General features: G+C 49.9%; 1 protein-coding gene across 1 annotated transcript in view; it reads right to left on the bottom strand.

Moving 5' to 3' along the window:
- The window catches only part of LOC142297470 (scavenger receptor cysteine-rich domain-containing group B protein-like), a 117,230-nt gene that overhangs the window by 18,173 nt on the left and 75,488 nt on the right, over positions 1-23,569 (bottom strand). The window contains exons 5-6 of the mRNA XM_075341696.1: positions 20,699-21,019; positions 20,303-20,623 (exon numbers count right to left, since the gene is read on the bottom strand). Coding sequence (XP_075197811.1) covers positions 20,303-20,623; positions 20,699-21,019 — 642 coding nt within the window. The remainder of the gene's footprint in view (positions 1-20,302; positions 20,624-20,698; positions 21,020-23,569) is intronic.

Genomic DNA, 23,569 nt, shown 5'->3' on the forward strand with positions numbered 1-23,569 from the left:
TAACCACCAAGCTCTGTGCCTCCTAGTAGTGTAACCACCAAGCTCTGTCTCCTAGTAGTGTAACCACCAAGCTCTGTGCCTCCTAGTAGTGTAACCACCAAGCTCTGTGCCTCCTAGTAGTGTAACCACCAAGCTCTGTGCCTCCTAGTAGTGTAACCACCAATTTCTGTGCCTCCTAGTAGTGTAACCACCAAGCTCTGTGTCTCCTAGTAGTGTAACCACCAAGCTCTGTGTCTCCTAGTAGTATAACCACCAAGCTCTGTGCCTCCTAGTAATGTAAAGACCAAGCTCTGTGCCTCCTAGTAGTGTAACCACCAAGCTCTATGTCTCCTAGTAGTGTAACCACCAAGCTCTGTCTCCTAGTAGTGTAACCACCAAGCTCTTTGTCTCCTAGTAGTGTAACCACCAAGCTCTGTGCCTCCTAGTAGTGTAACCACCAAGCTCTGTGTCTCCTAGTAGTGTAACCACCAAGCTCTGTGCCTCCTAGTAGTGTAACCACCAAGCTCTGTGTCTCCTAGTAGTCTAACCACCAAGCTCTGTGTCTCCTAGGAGTGTAACCACCAAGCTCTGTGTCTCCTAGTAGTGTAACCACCAAGCTCTATGTCTCCTAGTAATGTAACCACCAAGCTCTGTGCCTCCTAGTAGTGTAACCACCAAGCTCTGTGTCTCCTAGTAGTGTAACCACCAAGCTCTGTGCCTCCTAGTAGTGTAACCACCAAGCTCTGTGCCTCCTAGTAGTGTAACCACCAAGCTCTGTGTCTCCTAGGAGTGTAACCACCAAGCTCTGTGTCTCCTAGTAGTGTAACCACCAAGCTCTATGTCTCCTAGTAGTGTAACCACCAAGCTCTGTGTCTCCTAGTAGTGTAACCACCAAGCTCTGTGCCTCCTAGTAGTATAACCACCAAGCTCTGTGTCTCCTAGTAGTGTAACCACCAAGCTCTGTGCCTCCTAGTAGTGTAACCACCCAGCTCTGTGCCTCCTAGTAGTGTAACCAACAAGCTCTGTGCCTCCTAGTAGTGTAACCACCAAGCTCTGTGCCTCCTAGTAGTGTAACCACCAAGCTCTGTGTCTCCTAGTAGTGTAACCACCAGGCTCTGTGTCTCCTAGTAGTGTAACCACCAAGCTCTGTGTCTCCAAGGAGTGTAACCACCAAGCTCTGTGTCTCCTAGTAGTGTAACCACCAAGCTCTGTGTCTCCAAGGAGTGTAACCACCAAGCTCTGTGTCTCCTAGTAGTGTAACCACCAAGCTCTGTGTCTCCTAGTAGTGTAACCACCAAGCTCTGTGTCTCCTAGTAGTGTAACCACCAAGCTCTGTGTCTCCTAGTAGTGTAACCACCAAGCTCTGTGTCTCCTAGTAGTGTAACCACCAAGCTCTGTGTCTCCTAGTAGTGTAACCACCAAGCTCTATGTCTCCTAGTAGTGTAACCACCAAGCTCTGTGTCTCCTAGTAGTGTAACCACCAAGCTCTGTGTCTCCTAGTAGTGTAACCACCAAGCTCTGTGTCTCCTAGTAGTGTAACCACCAAGCTCTGTGTCTCCTAGGAGTGTAACCACCAAGCTCTGTGGCTCCTAGTAGTGTAACCACCAGGCTCTGTGCCTCCTAGTAGTGTAACCACCAAGCTCTGTGCCTCCTAGTAGTGTAACCATCAAGCTCTGTGCCTCCTAGTAGTGTAACCCCCAAGCTCTGTGCCTCCTAGTAGTGTAACCATCAAGCTCTGTGTCTCCTAGTAGTGTAACCACCAAGCTCTGTGCCTCCTAGTAGTGTAACCACCAAGCTCTGTGTCTCCTAGTAGTCTAACCACCAAGCTCTGTGCCTCCTAGTAGTGTAACCACCAAGCTCTGTCTCCTAGTAGTGTAACCACCAAGCTCTGTGCCTCCTAGTAGTGTAACCACCAAGCTCTGTGCCTCCTAGTAGTGTAACCACCAAGCTCTGTGCCTCCTAGTAGTGTAACCACCAATTTCTGTGCCTCCTAGTAGTGTAACCACCAAGCTCTGTGTCCCCTAGTAGTGTAACCACCAAGCTCTGTGCCTCCTAGTAGTGTAACCACCAAGCTCTGTGTCTCCTAGTAGTGTAACCACCAAGCTCTGTGCCTCCTAGTAGTGTAACCACCAAGCTCTGTGTCTCCAAGGAGTGTAACTACCAAGCTCTGTGTCTCCTAGTAGTGTAACCACCAAGCTCTGTGTCTCCTAGTAGTGTAACCACCAAGCTCTGTGCCTCCTAGTAGTGTAACCACCAAGCTCTGTGCCTCTTAGTAGTGTAACCACCAAGCTCTGTGCCTCCTAGTAGTGTAACCACCAAGCTCTGTGCCTCCTAGTAGTGTAACCACCAAGCTCTGTGTCTCCTAGTAGTGTAACCACCAAGCTCTGTGTCTCCTAGTAGTGAAACCACCAAGCTCTGTGCCTCTTTGTAGTGTAATCACCAAACTCTGTGTCTCCTAGTAGTGTAACCACCAAGCTCTGTGTCTCCTAGTAGTATAACCACCAAGCTCTGTGCCTCTTAGTAGTGTAACCACCAAGCTCTGTGCCTCCTAGTAGTGTAACCACCAAGCTCTGTGTCTCCTAGTAGTGTAACCACCAAGCTCTGTGCCTCCTAGTAGTGTAACCACCAAGCTCTGTGTCTCCTAGTAGTCTAACCACCAAGCTCTGTGTCTCCTAGGAGTGTAACCACAAAGCTCTGTGTCTCCTAGTAGTGTAACCACCAAGCTCTATGTCTCCTAGTAATGTAACCACCAAGCTCTGTGCCTCCTAGTAGTGTAACCACCAAGCTCTGTGTCTCCTAGTAGTGTAACCACCAAGCTCTGTGCCTCCTAGTAGTGTAACCACCAAGCTCTGTGCCTCCTAGTAGTGTAACCACCAAGCTCTGTGTCTCCTAGGAGTGTAACCACCAAGCTCTGTGTCTCCTAGTAGTGTAACCACCAAGCTCTATGTCTCCTAGTAGTGTAACCACCAAGCTCTGTGTCTCCTAGTAGTGTAACCACCAAGCTCTGTGCCTCCTAGTAGTATAACCACCAAGCTCTGTGTCTCCTAGTAGTGTAACCACCAAGCTCTGTGCCTCCTAGTAGTGTAACCACCCAGCTCTGTGCCTCTTAGTAGTGTAACCACCAAGCTCTGTGCCTCCTAGTAGTGTAACCACCAAGCTCTGTGCCTCCTAGTAGTGTAACCACCAAGCTCTGTGTCTCCTAGTAGTGTAACCACCAGGCTCTGTGTCTCCTAGTAGTGTAACCACCAAGCTCTGTGTCTCCAAGGAGTGTAACCACCAAGCTCTGTGTCTCCTAGTAGTGTAACCACCAAGCTCTGTGTCTCCAAGGAGTGTAACCACCAAGCTCTGTGTCTCCTAGTAGAGTAACCACCAAGCTCTGTGTCTCCTAGTAGTGAAACCACCAAGCTCTGTGTCTCCTAGTAGTGTAACCACCAAGCTCTGTGTCTCCTAGTAGTGTAACCACCAAGCTCTGTGTCTCCTAGTAGTGTAACCACCAAGCTCTATGTCTCCTAGTAGTGTAACCACCAAGCTCTGTGTCTCCTAGTAGTGTAACCACCAAGCTCTGTGTCTCCTAGTAGTGTAACCACCAAGCTCTGTGTCTCCTAGTAGTGTAACCACCAAGCGCTGTGTCTCCTAGGAGTGTAACCACCAAGCTCTGTGTCTCCTAGTAGTGTAACCACCAAGCTCTATGTCTCCTAGTAGTGTAACCACCAAGCTCTGTGCCTCCTAGTAGTGTAACCACCAAGCTCTGTGTCTCCTAGTAGTGTAACCACCAAGCTCTGTGCCTCCTAGTAGTGTAACCACCAAGCTCTGTGCCTCCTAGTAGTGTAACCACCAAGCTCTATGTCTCCTAGGAGTGTAACCACCAAGCTCTGTGTCTCCTAGTAGTGTAACCACCAAGCTCTATGTCTCCTAGTAGTGTAACCACCAAGCTCTGTGTCAACTAGTAGTGTAACCACCAAGCTCTGTGCCTCCTAGTAGTATAACCACCAAGCTCTGTGTCTCCTAGTAGTGTAACCACCAAGCTCTGTGCCTCCTAGTAGTGTAACCACCCAGCTCTGTGCCTCCTAGTAGTGTAACCACCAAGCTCTGTGCCTCCTAGTAGTGTAACCACCAAGCTCTGTGCCTCCTAGTAGTGTAACCACCAAGCTCTGTGTCTCTTAGTAGTGTAACCACCAGGCTCTGTGTCTCCTAGTAGTGTAACCACCATCTCGGTGTCTCCAAGGAGTGTAACCACCAAGCTCTGTGTCTCCTAGTAGTGTAACCACCAAGCTCTGTGTCTCCAAGGAGTGTAACCACCAAGCTCTGTGTCTCCTAGTAGTCTAACCACCAAGCTCTGTGCCTCCTAGTAGTGTAACCACCAAGCTCTGTCTCCTAGTAGTGTAACCACCAAGCTCTGTGCCTCCTAGTAGTGTAACCACCAAGCTCTGTGCCTCCTAGTAGTGTAACCACCAAGCTCTGTGCCTCCTAGTAGTGTAACCACCAATTTCTGTGCCTCCTAGTAGTGTAACCACCAAGCTCTGTGTCTCCTAGTAGTGTAACCACCAAGCTCTGTGTCTTCTAGTAGTATAACCACCAAGCTCTGTGCCTCCTAGTAATGTAAAGACCAAGCTCTGTGCCTCCTAGTAGTGTAACCACCAAGCTCTGTGTCTCCTAGTAGTGTAACCACCAAGCTCTGTCTCCTAGTAGTGTAACCACCAAGCTCTGTGTCTATTAGTAGTGTAACCACCAAGCTCTGTGCCTCCTAGTAGTGTAACCACCAAGCTCTGTGTCTCCTAGTAGTGTAACCACCAAGCTCTGTGCCTCCTAGTAGTGTAACCACCAAGCTCTGTGTCTCCTAGTAGTCTAACCACCAAGCTCTGTGTCTCCTAGGAGTGTAACCACCAAGCTCTGTGTCTCCTAGTAGTGTAACCACCAAGCTCTATGTCTCCTAGTAATGTAACCACCAAGCTCTGTGCCTCCTAGTAGTGTAACCACCAAGCTCTGTGTCTCCTAGTAGTGTAACCACCAAGCTCTGTGCCTCCTAGTAGTGTAACCACCAAGATCTGTGCCTCTTAGTAGTGTAACCACCAAGCTCTGTGTCTCCTAGGAGTGTAACCACCAAGCTCTGTGTCTCCTAGTAGTGTAACCACCAAGCTCTATGTCTCCTAGTAGTGTAACCACCAAGCTCTGTGTCTCCTAATAGTGTAACCACCAAGCTCTGTGCCTCCTAGTAGTATAACCACCAAGCTCTGTGTCTCCTAGTAGTGTAACCACCAAGCTCTGTGCCTCCTAGTAGTGTAACCACCCAGCTCTGTGCCTCCTAGTAGTGTAACCACCAAGCTCTGTGCCTCCTAGTAGTGTAACCACCAAGCTCTGTGTCTCCTAGGAGTGTAACCACCAAGCTCTGTGTCTCCTAGTAGTGTAACCACCAAGCTCTATGTCTCCTAGTAGTGTAGCCACCAAGCTCTGTGTCTCCTAGTAGTGTAACCACCAAGCTCTGTGCCTCCTAGTAGTATAACCACCAAGCTCTGTGTCTCCTAGTAGTGTAACCACCAAGCTCTGTGCCTCCTAGTAGTGTAACCACCCAGCTCTGTGCCTCCTAGTAGTGTAACCACCAAGCTCTGTGCCTCCTAGTAGTGTAACCACCAAGCTCTGTGCCTCCTAGTAGTGTAACCACCCAGCTCTGTGCCTCCTAGTAGTGTAACCACCAAGCTCTGTGTCTCCAAGGAGTGTAACCACCAAGCTCTGTGTCTCCTAGTAGTGTAACCACCAAGCTCTGTGTCTCCAAGGAGTGTAACCACCAAGCTCTGTGTCTCCTAGTAGTGTAACCACCAAGCTCTGTGCCTCCTAGTAGTGTAACCACCCCGCTCTGTGCCTCCTAGTAGTGTAACCACCAAGCTCTGTGCCTCCTAGTAGTGTAACCACCAAGCTCTGTGTCTCCTAGTAGTGTAACCACCAAGCTCTGTGTCTCCTAGTAGTGTAACCACCAAGCTCTGTGTCTCCTAGTAGTGTAACCACCAAGCTCTGTGTCTCCTAGTAGTGTAACCACCAAGCTCTGTGTCTCCTAGTAGTGTAACCACCAAGCTCTGTGTCTCCTAGTAGTGTAACCACCAAGCTCTGTGTCTCCTAGTAGTGTAACCACCAAGCTCTGTGTCTCCTAGTAGTGTAACCACCAAGCTCTGTGTCTCCTAGTAGTGTAACCACCAAGCTCTGTGTCTCCTAGTAGTGTAACCACCAAGCTCTGTGTCTCCTAGTAGTGTAACCACCAAGCTCTGTGCCTCCTAGTAGTGTAACCACCAAGCTCTGTGTCTCCTAGTAGTGTAACCACCAAGCTCTGTGCCTCCTAGTAGTGTAACCACCAAGCTCTGTGTCTCCAAGGAGTGTAACCACCAAGCTCTGTGTCTCCTAGTAGTGTAACCACCAAGCTCTGTGTCTCCTAGTAGTGTAACCACCAAGCTCTGTGCCTCCTAGTAGTGTAACCACCAAGCTCTGTGCCTCTTAGTAGTGTAACCACCAAGCTCTGTGCCTCCTAGTAGTGTAACCACCAAGCTCTGTGCCTCCTAGTAGTGTAACCACCAAGCTCTGTGTCTCCTAGTAGTGTAACCACCAAGCTCTGTGTCTCCTAGTAGTGAAACCACCAAGCTCTGTGCCTCTTTGTAGTGTAATCACCAAACTCTGTGTCTCCTAGTAGTGTAACCACCAAGCTCTGTGTCTCCTAGTAGTGTAACCACCAAGCTCTGTGCCTCTTAGTAGTGTAACCACCAAGCTCTGTGCCTCCTAGTAGTGTAACTACCAAGCTCTGTCTCCTAGTAGTGTAACCACCAAGCTCTGTGCCTCCTAGTAGTGTAACCACCAAGCTCTGTGTCTCCTAGTAGTCTAACCACCAAGCTCTGTGTCTCCTAGGAGTGTAACCACCAAGCTCTGTGTCTCCTAGTAGTGTAACCACCAAGCTCTATGTCTCCTAGTAATGTAACCACCAAGCTCTGTGCCTCCTAGTAGTGTAACCACCAAGCTCTGTGTCTCCTAGTAGTGTAACCACCAAGCTCTGTGCCTCCTAGTAGTGTAACCACCAAGCTCTGTGCATCCTAGTAGTGTAACCAATAAGCTCTGTGTCTCCTAGGAGTGTAACCACCAAGCTCTGTGTCTCCTAATAGTGTAACCACCAAGCTCTATGTCTCCTAGTAGTGTAACCACCAAGCTCTGTGTCTCCTAGTAGTGTAACCACCAAGCTCTGTGCCTCCTAGTAGTATAACCACCAAGCTCTGTGTCTCCTAGTAGTGTAACCACCAAGCTCTGTGCCTCCTAGTAGTGTAACCACCCAGCTCTGTGCCTCCTAGTAGTGTAACCACCAAGCTCTGTGCCTCCTAGTAGTGTAACCACCAAGCTCTGTGCCTCCTAGTAGTGTAACCACCAAGCTCTGTGTCTCCTAGTAGTGTAACCACCAGGCTCTGTGTCTCCTAGTAGTGTAACCACCAAGCTCTGTGTCTCCAAGGAGTGTAACCACCAAGCTCTGTGTCTCCTAGTAGTGTAACCACCAAGCTCTGTGTCTCCAAGGAGTGTAACCACCAAGCTCTGTGTCTCCTAGTAGTGTAACCACCAAGCTCTGTGTCTCCTAGTAGTGAAACCACCAAGCTCTGTGTCTCCTAGTAGTGTAACCACCAAGCTCTGTGTCTCCTAGTAGTGTAACCACCAAGCTCTGTGTCTCCTAGTAGTGTAACCACCAAGCTCTATGTCTCCTAGTAGTGTAACCACCAAGCTCTGTGTCTCCTAGTAGTGTAACCACCAAGCTCTGTGTCTCCTAGTAGTGTAACCACCAAGCTCTGTGTCTCCTAGTAGTGTAACCACCAAGCTCTGTGTCTCCTAGGAGTGTAACCACCAAGCTCTGTGTCTCCTAGTAGTGTAACCACCAAGCTCTATGTCTCCTAGTAGTGTAACCACCAAGCTCTGTGCCTCCTAGTAGTGTAACCACCAAGCTCTGTGTCTCCTAGTAGTGTAACCACCAAGCTCTGTGCCTCCTAGTAGTGTAACCACCAAGCTCTGTGCCTCCTAGTAGTGTAACCACCAAGCTCTGTGTCTCCTAGGAGTGTAACCACCAAGCTCTGTGTCTCCTAGTAGTGTAACCACCAAGCTCTATGTCTCCTAGTAGTGTAACCACCAAGCTCTGTGTCTCCTAGTAGTGTAACCACCAAGCTCTGTGCCTCCTAGTAGTATAACCACCAAGCTCTGTGTCTCCTAGTAGTGTAACCACCAAGCTCTGTGCCTCCTAGTAGTGTAACCACCAAGCTCTGTGCCTCCTAGTAGTGTAACCACCAAGCTCTGTGCCTCCTAGTAGTGTAACCACCAAGCTCTGTGCCTCCTAGTAGTGTAACCACCAAGCTATGTGTCTCCTAGTAGTGTAACCACCAGGCTCTGTGTCTCCTAGTAGTGTAACCACCAAGCTCTGTGTCTCCAAGGAGTGTAACCACCAAGCTCTGTGTCTCCTAGTAGTGTAACCACCAAGCTCTGTGTCTCCAAGGAGTGTAACCACCAAGCTCTGTGTCTCCTAGTAGTCTAACCACCAAGCTCTGTGCCTCCTAGTAGTGTAACCACCAAGCTCTGTCTCCTAGTAGTGTAACCACCAAGCTCTGTGCCTCCTAGTAGTGTAACCACCAAGCTCTGTGCCTCCTAGTAGTGTAACCACCAAGCTCTGTGCCTCCTAGTAGTGTAACCACCAATTTCTGTGCCTCCTAGTAGTGTAACCACCAAGCTCTGTGTCTCCTAGTAGTGTAACCACCAAGCTCTGTGTCTCCTAGTAGTATAACCACCAAGCTCTGTGCCTCCTAGTAATGTAAAGACCAAGCTTTGTGCCTCCTAGTAGTGTAACCACCAAGCTCTGTGTCTCCTAGTAGTGTAACCACCAAGCTCTGTCTCCTAGTAGTGTAACCACCAAGCTATGTGTCTCCTAGTAGTGTAACCACCAAGCTCTGTGTCTCCTAGTAGTGTAACCACCAAGCTCTGTGTCTCCTAGTAGTGTAACCACCAAGCTCTGTGCCTCCTAGTAGTGTAACCACCAAGCTCTGTGTCTCCTAGTAGTCTAACCACCAAGCTCTGTGTCTCCTAGGAGTGTAACCACCAAGCTCTGTGTCTCCTAGTAGTGTAACCACCAAGCTCTATGTCTCCTAGTAATGTAATCACCAAGCTCTGTGCCTCCTAGTAGTGTAACCACCAAGCTCTGTGTCTCCTAGTAGTGTAACCACCAAGCTCTGTGCCTCCTAGTAGTGTAACCACCAAGCTCTGTGCCTCTTAGTAGTGTAACCACCAAGCTCTGTGTCTCCTAGGAGTGTAACCACCAAGCTCTGTGTCTCCTAGTAGTGTAACCACCAAGCTCTATGTCTCCTAGTAGTGTAACCACCAAGCTCTGTGTCTCCTAGTAGTTTAACCATCAAGCTCTGTGCCTCCTAGTAGTATAACCACCAAGCTCTGTGTCTCCTAGTAGTGTAACCACCAAGCTCTGTGCCTCCTAGTAGTGTAACCACCCAGCTCTGTGCCTCCTAGTAGTGTAACCACCAAGCTCTGTGCCTCCTAGTAGTGTAACCACCAAGCTCTGTGCCTCCTAGTAGTGTAACCACCAAGCTCTGTGTCTCCTAGTAGTGTAACCACCAGGCTCTGTGTCTCCTAGTAGTGTAACCACCAAGCTCTGTGTCTCCAAGGAGTGTAACCACCAAGCTCTGTGTCTCCTAGTAGTGTAACCACCAAGCTCTGTGTCTCCAAGGAGTGTAACCACCAAGCTCTGTGTCTCCTAGTAGTGTAACCACCAAGCTCTGTGTCTCCTAGTAGTGTAACCACCAAGCTCTGTGTCTCCTAGTAGTGTAACCACCAAGCTCTGTGTCTCCTAGTAGTGTAACCACCAAGCTCTGTGTCTCCTAGTAGTGTATCCACCAAGCTCTGTGTCTCCTAGTAGTGTAACCACCAAGCTCTATGTTTCCTAGTAGTGTAACCACCAAGCTCTGTGTCTTCTAGTAGTGTAACCACCAAGCTCTGTGTCTCCTAGGAGTGTAACCACCAAGCTCTGTGTCTCCTAGTAGTGTAACCACCAAGCTCTATGTCTCCTAGTAGTGTAACCACCAAGCTCTGTGCCTCCTAGTAGTGTAACCACCAAGCTCTGTGTCTCCTAGTAGTGTAACCACCAAGCTCTGTGCCTCCTAGTAGTGTAACCACCAAGCTCTGTGCCTCCTAGTAGTGTAACCACCAAGCTCTGTGTCTCCTAGGAGTGTAACCACCAAGCTCTGTGTCTCCTAGTAGTGTAACCACCAAGCTCTATGTCTCCTAGTAGTGTAACCACCAAGCTCTGTGTCTCCTAGTAGTGTAACCACCAAGCTCTGTGCCTCCTAGTAGTATAACCACCAAGCTCTGTGTCTCCTAGTAGTGTAACCACCAAGCTCTGTGCCTCCTAGTAGTGTAACCACCCAGCTCTGTGCCTCCTAGTAGTGTAACCACCAAGCTCTGTGCCTCTTAGTAGTGTAACCACCAAGCTCTGTGTCTCCTAGGAGTGTAACCACCAAGCTCTGTGTCTCCTAGTAGTGTAACCACCAAGCTCTATGTCTCCTAGTAGTGTAACCACCAAGCTCTGTGTCTCCTAGTAGTTTAACCATCAAGCTCTGTGCCTCCTAGTAGTATAACCACCAAGCTCTGTGTCTCCTAGTAGTGTAACCACCAAGCTCTGTGCCTCCTAGTAGTGTAACCACCCAGCTCTGTGCCTCCTAGTAGTGTAACCACCAAGCTCTGTGCCTCCTAGTAGTGTAACCACCAAGCTCTGTGCCTCCTAGTAGTGTAACCACCAAGCTCTGTGTCTCATAGTAGTGTAACCACCAGGCTCTGTGTCTCCTAGTAGTGTAACCACCAAGCTCTGTGTCTCCAAGGAGTGTAACCACCAAGCTCTGTGTCTCCTAGTAGTGTAACCACCAAGCTCTGTGTCTCCAAGGAGTGTAACCACCAAGCTCTGTGTCTCCTAGTAGTGTAACCACCAAGCTCTGTGTCTCCTAGTAGTGTAACCACCAAGCTCTGTGTCTCCTAGTAGTGTAACCACCAAGCTCTGTGTCTCCTAGTAGTGTAACCACCAAGCTCTGTGTCTCCTAGTAGTGTATCCACCAAGCTCTGTGTCTCCTAGTAGTGTAACCACCAAGCTCTATGTTTCCTAGTAGTGTAACCACCAAGCTCTGTGTCTCCTAGTAGTGTAACCACCAAGCTCTGTGTCTCCTAGGAGTGTAACCACCAAGCTCTGTGTCTCCTAGTAGTGTAACCACCAAGCTCTATGTCTCCTAGTAGTGTAACCACCAAGCTCTGTGCCTCCTAGTAGTGTAACCACCAAGCTCTGTGTCTCCTAGTAGTGTAACCACCAAGCTCTGTGCCTCCTAGTAGTGTAACCACCAAGCTCTGTGCCTCCTAGTAGTGTAACCACCAAGCTCTGTGTCTCCTAGGAGTGTAACCACCAAGCTCTGTGTCTCCTAGTAGTGTAACCACCAAGCTCTATGTCTCCTAGTAGTGTAACCACCAAGCTCTGTGTCTCCTAGTAGTGTAACCACCAAGCTCTGTGCCTCCTAGTAGTATAACCACCAAGCTCTGTGTCTCCTAGTAGTGTAACCACCAAGCTCTGTGCCTCCTAGTAGTGTAACCACCCAGCTCTGTGCCTCCTAGTAGTGTAACCACCAAGCTCTGTGCCTCCTAGTAGTGTAACCACCAAGCTCTGTGCCTCCTAGTAGTGTCACCACCAAGCTCTGTGTCTCCTAGTAGTGTAACCACCAGGCTCTGTGTCTCCTAGTAGTGTAACCACCAAGCTCTGTGTCTCCAAGGAGTGTAACCACCAAGCTCTGTGTCTCCTAGTAGTGTAACCACCAAGCTCTGTGTCTCCAAGGAGTGTAACCACCAAGCTCTGTGTCTCCTAGTAGTGTAACCACCAAGCTCTATGCCTCCTAGTAGTGTAACCACCCAGCTCTGTGCCTCCTAGTAGTGTAACCACCAAGCTCTGTGCCTCCTAGTAGTGTAACCACCAAGCTCTGTGTCTCCTAGTAGTGTAACCACCAAGCTCTGTGTCTCCTAGTAGTGTAACCACCAAGCTCTGTCTCCTAGTAGTGTAACCACCAAGCTCTGTGTCTCCTAGTAGTGTAACCACCAAGCTCTGTGTCTCCTAGTAGTGTAACCACCAAGCTCTGTGTCTCCTAGTAGTGTAACCACCAAGCTCTGTGTCTCCTAGTAGTGTAACCACCAAGCTCTGTGTCTCCTAGTAGTGTAACCACCAAGCTCTGTGTCTCCTAGTAGTGTAACCACCAAGCTCTGTGCCTCCTAGTAGTGTAACCACCAAGCTCTGTGTCTCCTAGTAGTGTAACCACCAAGCTCTGTGTCTCCTAGTAGTGTAACCACCAAGCTCTGTGTCTCCTAGTAGTGTAACCACCAAGCTCTGTCTCCTAGTAGTGTAACCACCAAGCTCTGTGTCTCCTAGTAGTGTAACCACCAAGCTCTGTGTCTCCTAGTAGTGTAACCACCAAGCTCTGTGTCTCCTAGTAGTGTAACCACCAAGCTCTGTGTCTCCTAGTAGTGTAACCACCAAGCTCTGTGTCTCCTAGTAGTGTAACCACCAAGCTCTGTGTCTCCTAGTAGTGTAACCACCAAGCTCTGTGCCTCCTAGTAGTGTAACCACCAAGCTCTGTGTCTCCTAGTAGTGTAACCACCAAGCTCTGTGTCTCCTAGTAGTGTAACCACCAAGCTCTGTGTCTCCTAGTAGTGTAACCACCAAGCTCTGTGTCTCCTAGTAGTGTAACCACCAAGCTCTGTGCCTCCTAGTAGTGTAACCACCAAACTCTGTGTCTCCTAGTAGTGTAACCACCAAGCTCTGTGCCTCCTAGTAGTGTAACCACCAAGCTCTGTGTCTCCAAGGAGTGTAACCACCAAGCTCTGTGTCTCCTAGTAGTGTAACCACCAAGCTCTGTGTCTCCTAGTAGTGTAACCACCAAGCTCTGTGCCTCCTAGTAGTGTAACCACCAAGCTCTGTGCCTCTTAGTAGTGTAACCACCAAGATCTGTGCCTCCTAGTAGTGTAACCACCAAGCTCTGTGCCTCCTAGTAGTGTAACCACCAAGCTCTGTGTCTCCTAGTAGTGTAACCACCAAGCTCTGTGTCTCCTAGTAGTGAAACCACCAAGCTCTGTGCCTCTTTGTAGTGTAATCACCAAGCTCTGTGTCTCCTAGTAGTGTAACCACCAAGCTCTGTGTCTCCTAGTAGTGTAACCACCAAGCTCTGTGCCTCTTAGTAGTGTAACCACCAAGCTCTGTGCCTCCTAGTAGTGTAACCACCAAGCTCTGTGTCTCCTAGTAGTGTAACCACCAAGCTCTGTGTCTCCTAGTAGTGTAACCACCAAGCTCTGTGTCTCCTAGTAGTGTAACCACCAAACTTTCCCTGCGTTCATTGCAAAATTGCATCTGTGTGCATAATAGTAGTGTAACTACCAAATTGTGCACATCCTAGTAGTGCAAACATGATGGCTTGTGTCTCTTAGAGGTGTAAACACCAAGCTCAGTGTCTCCTACAGGACCTACAGCACCACTGGGCCAGACTCTGTGCATTCTATTAGCATAGCCTCTAAGTTACGTGCCTCCTAATAGTATAATCACCCAGCTCTATGCTCATAAGTGGTGTAATGTCCAAGCTCTATGCCTCTCAGTAGTCTAAGCATGAAGACCTATGTCACCTTGTAGTGTGACTGACAAGCTCTGTATCTTCTAGTAGTTTAGCCACCAAGCTGATTCATCCTAGAAGGGCAACATTGATGTTTTGTGTGTTATGCCTGTATACACTCACACATGGGTACAAGGGGAAAAAAGCCTAAACCACTGACACTGCACCTGCACCGCACCTATACAGATTAGTATCCAAATCTGAACAGCGCCCTACTTGTTAACTGCATAGACCAGAATATCCCTAGCCACACAACTAGAAACACACAATTCAGACCTGGGTGCCTGATAGGTCGTCGGATTGTTTCTCGTTCCTCCAAAGGAAGCAGAGGAGAGACGTGTCATGGTTGTGTCACAGGTGACAGCCAGTCTTGTGGTGTCCGGCTATATAGAGAAGGGCACAGCATTTGGCTGCACAAACTGCTCCCTGAACTATTATTTCTGTTTAGTTTTTATCCCTTTCCCTTTAGGACCCTGCGGAGTTCCTCAGCCTTTCAGGTGCTTTTCATCAGCATTCCCTTGGTGTCTTTTTAAACTTTCACTTCCTTTTACACTGTGCTGGTGAGAGCTCTTATAGCCAAAGACCATATAAACTTGGTGTAAGGGGTAATAACAGTTACAGACCAAAGGAAAAAAACCCTTAAAAATACATTTTTATTAATTCCGATTTAAAACAATCCCCAGACAAACACACATAAACAGGACAGACAATCCCAAATTTGCCAACGTCCAGTGGGACCCCTCTGTAAACCTAACAGGAGCAGGCAGATGAGTGGGGGGAGTCAGAATGTCCCTATTGAACAATCAGTTAATGCTGTACCTTGATCAATCCAATGCTATGAAAGAGCAGGTAATAATAGTGCAACCCACTCCCCTTGTCCCTATTTGGTCCCAGGTCCTGGGCCTTCCAATGTTGGACTGAGCCTTGTAATATTCGGGTTACTTCTCCCTGAGTTTAGTCAGCTTTGGCTCGTTAATGATCTTATCACGAGCAATTATATTTCTGTGATCTAATATTCACGGTTTTTGATATGGGTTCATGGACTAGTTGACCCTAAATATATTTATCCTACTTAGACAATGTCCCCAAACCTTAGTAATCATATTTACTCTGTGTCCTGATCCGTTTTATGTTACTAATGTTAATGTGAAGTTGCAATATCATATAAGGATGGTTATCTATTACGCTATCAGGCTTGTTTATTTCACAAGTGTATCTATCACATTAATCACTGTACCTCCCTGGGGTGTAAAGGGGGATATTCAGATATATATAATTTGTTGCTGATAGATTAACCTCTTAGGGCTCAATTTTCTTGAGTGTTGCTATAGATGGGCGGAACGTATTATTGGTGCTTTTTGTTTTGAGGGGGATGTTTATCATCTCAGCACACCAGCCCTTGTTCCTGCATGCCACTTCCGGCTATTCATCTTTGGAACGTACGTTTTGTTCCACAACAAAGGCTGTAGGTTGTCATCCCTATTTATTATAATATTGGCGCTTTATATCTGGAGGGGTTAATTTATTTACCCATTACACCTCCTTTTATCTCCGGTTACTATGTCCGGCGGATTCTCTGTGGAGCGCACGCTGCGTTCCACAGCATGTGTCGCGGGCGGGGAGGAGGGTGTCAGCACTGCGCTCACCCCACTGCTCGGGTCCGGCTGCTGCTGCTCAGTGGTGGCTCGAGCGGTGGGCCGGATCCCGGGGGTCTCGAGCGGCGCTCCTCGCCCATGAGTGAAAGGGGATTGGGTTTTGGGATAAGGTATATTGTCCATGACGCCACCCACGGTTGTGGTGACTTGTTAGCACCACCGCTGCTCGATATGGGGATCCCGGGAGTGGTGGTATGGAGCAGCCAGTTGTTGTGTTGCCCCTCCATGGGTAGGGGTTGGTGATCCCGGGGCCCAGTGAGGAGGTGGGAGATGCAGGGCCTGGTGGGCGCAGGGACGCGGGGGCAGCGCTGTGCCTTCCGGCACTGTGGTACTCACTCAGCCTGAGACGTTGATACAGTTCTACGGTAAACCACACGGCTGGAAAGACGGTTCCCACGGACGGCTGCACTTGCTCTCCCAGTAGGTAACGGTGATGTCCCTTTGTCCTGCACCTAATGTTCCTGTGTTGGTAGCGATGGGTTCCCACCGGTAACCCGCTCCCCGGCTTGGATATGGGCCGGAGGAGCCCTACTTTGCCCGCAGACGCTGGCCCTGAGGAACTGGTGCCCTGGCGGTGGCGGTGTTCCTCCTTAATGGTTGGACTGTTGCCTTCAATCGGGACTTGGTTGTTTGGAGACAGACATCCCCTTCACTGACGGATTTGGCAATTTATGGCGACTCCTAGCCTTGCGGGGTCCGAGAGGCCCCTGCCCTGGTGCTGACTGTCCTTCGTATACTGCTCCAGACCGCCGGGCCACTACCCGTCCGCGGTCCTTCCAGCAACCTCCGAGCAGTCCCCCTCCAGACGATCACCGCTGTTGCTGACCTTGCTGACACTGTCCTGCACTTAGCCGGACCAACTTCAGGCCTTTCTACTCTCACTTTTACTCTTTTCTTCTTTGCTCCACTACTACTTCACTTTCACTTCACTTAGCTTCTCTTGTTGTTTACTCCTTCACTCCCCTAACTGATCTCTCTTCTGCCTGGTTCTCCCGCCTCCAGGACTGTGAACTCCTCGGTGGGCGGAGCCAACCGCCTGGCCCACCCCCTGGTGTGAACATCAGCCCCTGGAGGAAGGCAACAAGGATTTCAGTAGCCTTGGTGTTCCTAACTGGGATGTAGGGTGTGGTGGTGTGATGACCTGTGACCCCTGGCTTGCCCAGGGCGTCACACATGCATAACAGAGACAGCACTCTGACATGAAGCCCGCTGATGTCACTTCCTGTGACGTCGGCATTTTCCTGCCTCTCCTCCGTGCATAGCATACATGGGCAACGCTCTGTGTTTGGGCCTTCCTCACCTACGTCACTGCCTATGACGGTGGGGGTGTAACTTCACATCCGGGATCACTGATGATGGGTGGCGTCTGGCGCCATTTTTAAACACTGACGCTCTGCACATGTCCTGGAATGACGGTGACGGATATCAAGCTGCACACTTGGCTGACTGCAGCCAGTGCTATTTACCCTAATAGGGAGCCCCTGATGAACCCCGATGTGACTCTTGATTGGGGGGAAACGCGTTGGGCAAGGTTTTGAGGTGTCAATTTGGACCCTGGTGTATTTACACCATTCATAGGACTTCAAGGATAAGCTAAGTACTATGTTTATATCTGATGAATTTTAGTATGGTTACCTGGACCTTATTAATTCTAGCTGTGCTCCACTGCATGCACTTTCTTTTGTGAAGTTTATATATTATTATGCCTTCTGTGAAAGTTTATTATGTCTTGCCTTCTGTGAAGTGCCTACCTTCTCACAAAATATTGTGATGGATAGTCCCCAATAGATTATAGAGAGGACTGCTCTGTGACCAATCGGTCTTTTTGGTGACCTCACTTAGAGAGTCCTATGCCTTTTTGTTGCTAGTAAGCATGGGGACTATATCCATCTTGTGATTTAATGGTGGTACACAGATGTATGTAACATACTAATGAGGCATTGAGGCACTTCACTGTACCTATCTGTCTAACTAGAGGTTTGTTGGGCATTTATAACTTTATGCAAGTGCAATTATTAAGCACCTAGGATCCAACTTTGGTACTTTATTATTGAAAGTGATCCCTTTTGTTGATCTGGTCCACTTTAACACTCTAAAAGACGGAATATTGACTGTATCATTGATATGTGTGTTTGAGTTCTCATTGATTGAGTAGCTTATTGGTGCAACCTCCCCACACTCCCCCCTTCCCAGATCAGCTGCACATTAGATCAGCAGAGGGAAAGAAGGGTGATTCATCGCTGAGCGGGGGCACCACAGCGTCCAGGTCTAGGGTGCCAACCTCCGCGGTTAGGCAGGGCCACTATAGGGAATTTTTTGGCCACACCCTGGTTGCACTATTATTATCTGCTCTGGCACTCTTTCATAACATTGGATTGATCAAGGTACAGCATTAACTGATTGTTCAATAGGGACATTCTGACTTCCCCCACTCATTTGCCTGCTCCTATCTGTTAGGTTTATAGAGGGGTCCCACTGGACGTTGGCAAATTTGGGATTGTCTGTCCTGTTTATGTGTGTTTGTCTGGGGATTGTTTTAAATCGGAATTAATAAAAATGTATTTTTAAGGGTTTTTTTCCTTTGGTCTATGAGAGCTCTTATACCCTTACAAGTCTTCAGTGCAAGCAGGCGGCTTGTATGCATCTGGAGAAATGTTGTTATTGCAGTTCCTCTCCCTGAGTCATCTGGAGACAAGTTATTTGTTCACGTCCCCCTGTTTGTTATCCCTGTGTCTTCTTTAGAGCTTAGTGGGGTTGACTAAGTGTTCATCCCACTTTCTCCCTTCAGGGTCAGCCAGGGTCAGGTATCCAGGTTGGCACATAGTTGTGGAACCTATCTAGGGTGGTGAAGGACCTCAGGGCTTAGCAGTAGTCTTGGTCAGGGGTCACCATCTCCCCTTTCTCTAGACACAGGGTTTACTTTCCGTTTCACCATTTGCTTGGTCGTTCACTGTGAGAGGTGCTGTGGTGAGTAGTGCTGCGGTGAGAGGTACTGCGGTGAGAGGTGCTGCGGTGAGTGGTGCTGCGGTGAGAGGTGCTGCGGTGAGAGGTGCTGCGGTGAGAGGTGCTGCGGTGAGTGGTGCTGCGGTGAGAGGTGCTGCGGTGAGTGGTGCTGCGGTGAGAGGTGCTGTGGTGAGAGGTGCTGCAGTGAGAGGTGCTGCGGTGAGAGGTGCTGCAGTGAGAGGTGCTGCGGTAAGTGGTGCTGCGGTGAGAGGTGCTGCGGTGAGAGGTGCTGTGGTGAGAGGTGCTGTTGTGAGTGGTGCTGCGGTGAGTGGTGCTGTGGTGAGAGGTGCTGTGGTGAGTGGTGCTGTGGTGAGAGGTGCAGCGGTGAGAGGTGCTGTGGTGAGAGGTGCTGTGGTGACAGGTGCTGTGGTGAGAGGTGCTGTGGTGAGAGGTGCTGCGGTGAGAGGTGCTGCGGTGAGAGGTGCTGCGGTGAGTGGTGCTGCGGTGAGAGGTGCTGTGGTGAGAGGTGCTGTGGTGAGTGGTGCTGTGGTGAGAGGTGCTGCGGTGAGAGGTGCTGCGGTGAGAGGTGCTGTGGTGAGTGGTGCTGTGATGAGTGGTGCTGTGGTGAGAGGTGCTGCAGTGAGAGATGCTGCGGTGAGAGGTGCTGTGGTGAGAGGTGCTGTGGTGAGAGGTGCTGCAGTGAGAGGTGCTGCGGTGAGAGGTGCTGCGGTGAGTGGTGCTGTGGTGAGTGGTGCTGCGGTGAGAGGTGCTGCGGTGAGAGGTGCTGTGGTGCTGTGGTGAGAGGTGCTGCGGTGAGAGGTGCTGCGGTGAGAGGTGCTGTGGTGAGAGGTGCTGTGGTGAGAGGTGCTGTGGTGAGAGGTGTTGTGGTGAGAGGTGCTGTGGTGAGAGGTGCTGCGGTGAGAGGTGCTGCGGTGAGAGGTGTTGTGGTGAGAGGTGCTGTGGTGAGAGGTGCTGCGGTGAGAGGTGCTGTGGTGAGAGGTGTTGTGGTGAGAGGTGCTGTGGTGAGAGGTGCTGCGGTGAGAGGTGCTGTGGTGAGAGGTGCTGTGGTGAGTGGTGCTGCGGTGAGAGGTGCTGTGGTGAGAGGTGCTGTGGTGAGAGGTGCTGCAGTGAGAGGTGCTGCGGTGAGAGGTGCTGTGGTGAGAGGTGTTGTGGTGAGAGGTGCTGTGGTGAGAGGTGCTGCGGTGAGAGGTGCTGCGGTGAGAGGTGCTGTGGTGAGAGGTGCTGTGGTGAGAGGTGCTGTGGTGAGAGGTGCTGCGGTGAGAGGTGCTGCGGTGAGAGGTGCTGCGGTGAGAGGTGCTGTGGTGAGAGGTGCTGTGGTGAGAGGTGTTGTGGTGAGAGGTGCTGTGGTGAGAGGTGCTGCGGTGAGAGGTGCTGCGGTGAGAGGTGCTGTGGTGAGAGGTGCTGTGGTGAGAGGTGTTGTGGTGAGAGGTGCTGTGGTGAGAGGTGCTGCGGTGAGAGGTGCTGCGGTGAGAGGTGCTGCGGTGAGAGGTGCTGCGGTGAGAGGTGCTGCGGTGAGTGGTGCTGCGGTGAGAGGTGCTGTGGTGAGAGGTGCTGCGGTGAGAGGTGCTGATAACATGGTGTTTTTTTGGAAGGGGCGCTGGATAAGCCTTTCAGCAATTGTTCCTGTTTTTGTGTAACAAGCTCCGCGCATCGTTTGACGTGTAATGAAACGTTGCGGCCATAGTACTGTGGACCTGATAATGTTCTACAGTTTAGAGACTACGGCCAGATTGTCTACCTCACCTCGCCTACATAGCTATACCGTTAGCCGCGCCACCTCTGTGTCGGTCACCGTGCCATCCTTGCACTCAGAGCCGAATTCAGGATCAAAGTGCCTGATAATAATATGAATGGTCTACAAGCTGCCGTGTGGACCTGAAGACTATGAGATCTTTGGTGTCGTTCTCTGGAGTCTTCTTCTCACCCCCTCACTTGGTCCTGCCCGACTTTCAGTATACACCATAACCCTTCAATGTGTAAATAAAGTATATGGCACAACCTCAGTGGTGGTCGTACCTGATGTGGAGCAGACAACGCCTGCATGGATGTTGTGGAGACATGGCTGTGAGCTCCAGACACGGAGGCTGCATTCAGATAGGTGAGACTCTGCCCCAGAACAATGAGTTTCTTCCACCGTCCTCCACCCGATACCAGCTTCTCCCATCATGTGTTCCTGTATCTTCACAAGAGGTCCACAACCCATTTGTCTGCAAACTACCGAGCCCTCGCGTACATCAAAGTTCCATAGGCAGAATCTATTCAATGTGTTATTGAGAGAAACCTCCACTATCCCATCACAAGTTCCAGAGCCATTGACCAGACGTACAGCGCCAACACCTGTGTGTAATGGACAGAGGAGCCATATTAGTTATATCCGAGAAGAACATCAAGATAGAATATTCTAAGACCCACCTGAAGAAAGACAGCTGACCCCCGCACTCTGCTCAGGTCTCACAGGGTCTGGTTCCCTCCAGTTTCCCAGTAAACACTCTGAAACATCATGCTCGTCTCCAGTACAGTCCACCTGTTCTAGGACATTCCCAGATGCTGGTCCGAACACATCTCCTTTCATGGCCTCCAGAGAAGGTCCACACCCCAGCTGCCTGCAAATGACATCTGCTCCACGCCGGTCCCAGTGTTTATCACTGAGCCATCCCCAGGTGTCATTGTAGAGAAGCTCCACTCTTCCACGGCAGTAGTCATCGCCATCTGACAACCTTACCTGAGAAAAGACTGAAGAACAGAAGAAGCACTTGTTATCCAGCAGCACCATAACCCAACCGTGCACGTAGGAGGAGTGGAGAACGATCCTGGCTGGTCATGAAGACAATACTTTACATCCTAGAAGACCCAGGAGCACTATGGATGATGGAAATGACAGCAACGTCTCCAGGATAGACATGTGGCCCAAATGCTGTCACTGCCATTCCTCTACGAAGAGGTACGCAGCAGATGGACCACGCAGCAGCGTTCATGAAGAGGAGCCCAGCTCAGATAGGTCACACTATGTACAAAATTTACTCCCTCAATATTTCAGGAGGATTGAATTTTCCTGGGGTCATTCGTGTCACCAGGACCAGTATTTTCAATTGTCTCATATAACGAGAGGAAGATGCTGCCAGAACCGACGTTTCTTGGAGACCGGTATAACAGGAGGAAGATGCTGCCACAACCGATATTTCCCACAATTCAGTATGGCAGGAGAAAGATGCCACCAGGACGGAAATTCCTGTTACCAATAGAGAAGGTGGCACAACCTTAGGAAATAGCATAAATTGTAGAGTGATAGCTCCTTTGGAGCCAACTACTGAGTTCCCGAAATACTGTAGCAGCTAGGAGGAAGAAACGTTTCCTGTAAAAAGAGAAATCTGCCATCAGTAACAATATTTGGTGAGATTCAGCATAGGAGGAGAAGGTTGCCACCAGAACTGGCATCTCCTGTGGTCCAGAATAACATGAGCAAAATGCTGCTGGAACTGGGATTTCAAGGAGTCCAGCATAACAGAAGCATGACACCACGACTGGGGTCCGGTATAACAGAAGCATGACACCACGACCGGGGTCCGGTATAACAGAAGAAGGATGACACCACAACTGGGGTCCGGTATAACAGAAGAAGGATAACAGCAGAACTGGGGTCCAGTATAACAGAAGAAGGATGACACCACGACTGGGGTCCGGTATAACAGAAGAAGGATGACACCACAACTGGAGTCCGGTATAATAGAAGAAGGATGACACCACGACCAGGGTCCGGTATAACAGAAGAATGATTACACCACAACTGGGGTCCGGTATAACATAAGAAGGATGACACCACAACTGGGGTCCGGTATAACAGAAGAAGGATAACACCACAACTGGGGTCCAGTATAATAGAAGAAGGATGACACCACAACTGGGGTCCGGTATAACAGAAGCATGACACCACGACTGGGGTCCGGTATAACAGAAGAAGGATGACACCACGACCGGGGTCCGGTATAACAGAAGAATGATTACACCACAACTGGGGTCCGGTATAACAGAAGAAGGATGACAGCACAACTGGGGTCCGGTATAACAGGAGAAGGATAACACCACGACTGGGGTCCGGTATAACAGAAGAAGGATGTCACCACGACTGGGGTCCGATATAATAGAAGGATGACAGCATAACTGGGGTCCGGTTAACAGGAGAAGGATGCCTCCAGGACCAGTATCTCCTGGGGTCCAGTGTAACAGGAGAAAGATGCCTCCAGGACTGGAATTTCTCGGAGGTTTGGTATAAGAGAAGAAGGATGCCGCCAGGACCAGTATTTCCTGAGGTCCTATGTAACAGGAGAAGGATGCCGCCAGGACTGGTATTTCCTGGGGTCCTGTGTAACAGGAGAAAGATGCCTCCAGGACTGGAATTTCTCAGGGGTTTGGTATAAGAGAAGAAGGATGCCGCCAGGACCAGTATTTCCTGGGGTCCTGTGTAACAGGAGAAGGATGCCGCTAGGACCGGTATTTCTCAGAGTCCTGTGTAACAGGAGAAGGATGCCTCCAGGACCATTATTTCCTGAGGTCCTATGTAATAGGAGAAGGATGCCTCCAGGACCAGTATTTCCTGGAGTCCTGTGTAACAGGAGAAGGATGCCTCCAGGACCAGTGTTTCCTGGAGTCCTGTGTAACAGGAGAAGGATGCCTCCAGGACTGGTATTTCCCGGGGTCCTGTGTTACAGGAGAAGGATGCCTCCAGGACTGGTATTTCCTGGGGTCCTGTGTAACAGGAGAAGGATGCTGCCAGGAAAAGTATTTCCTGGGGTCCTGTGTAACAGGAGAAGGATGCCTCCAGGACCAGTATTTCCCGGAGTCCGGTGTAACAGGAGAAGGATGCCTCCAGGACCGGTATTTCACAGACTCCTTTGTAACAGAAGGATGCTGCCACGACAAGCATTTCCTGGGGTCCTGTGTAACAGGAGGAGAATGCCTCCAGGACCAATATTTCCCAGAGTCCTGTGTAACAGGAGAAGGATGCCTCCAGGACTGGTATTTCCTGGGGTCCTGTGTAACAGGAGAAAGATGCCTCCAGGACTGGAATTTCTCGGGGGCTTGGTATAAGAGAAGAAGGATGCCTCCAGGACCAGTACCTCCTGGGGTTCTGTGTAACAGGAGAAGGATGCCGCTAGGACCGGTATTTCCTGGGATCCTGTGTAACAGGAGAAGGATGCTGCCAGGACCGGTATTTCCTGGGATCCTGTGTAACAGGAAAAGGATGCCTGCAGGACCAGTATTTCTCAGAGTCCTGTGTAACAGGAG

The sequence above is a fragment of the Anomaloglossus baeobatrachus genome, chromosome 3 (genome assembly GCF_048569485.1).
Source record: "Anomaloglossus baeobatrachus isolate aAnoBae1 chromosome 3, aAnoBae1.hap1, whole genome shotgun sequence".
NCBI classification, from domain to species: Eukaryota; Metazoa; Chordata; class Amphibia; order Anura; family Aromobatidae; genus Anomaloglossus; species Anomaloglossus baeobatrachus.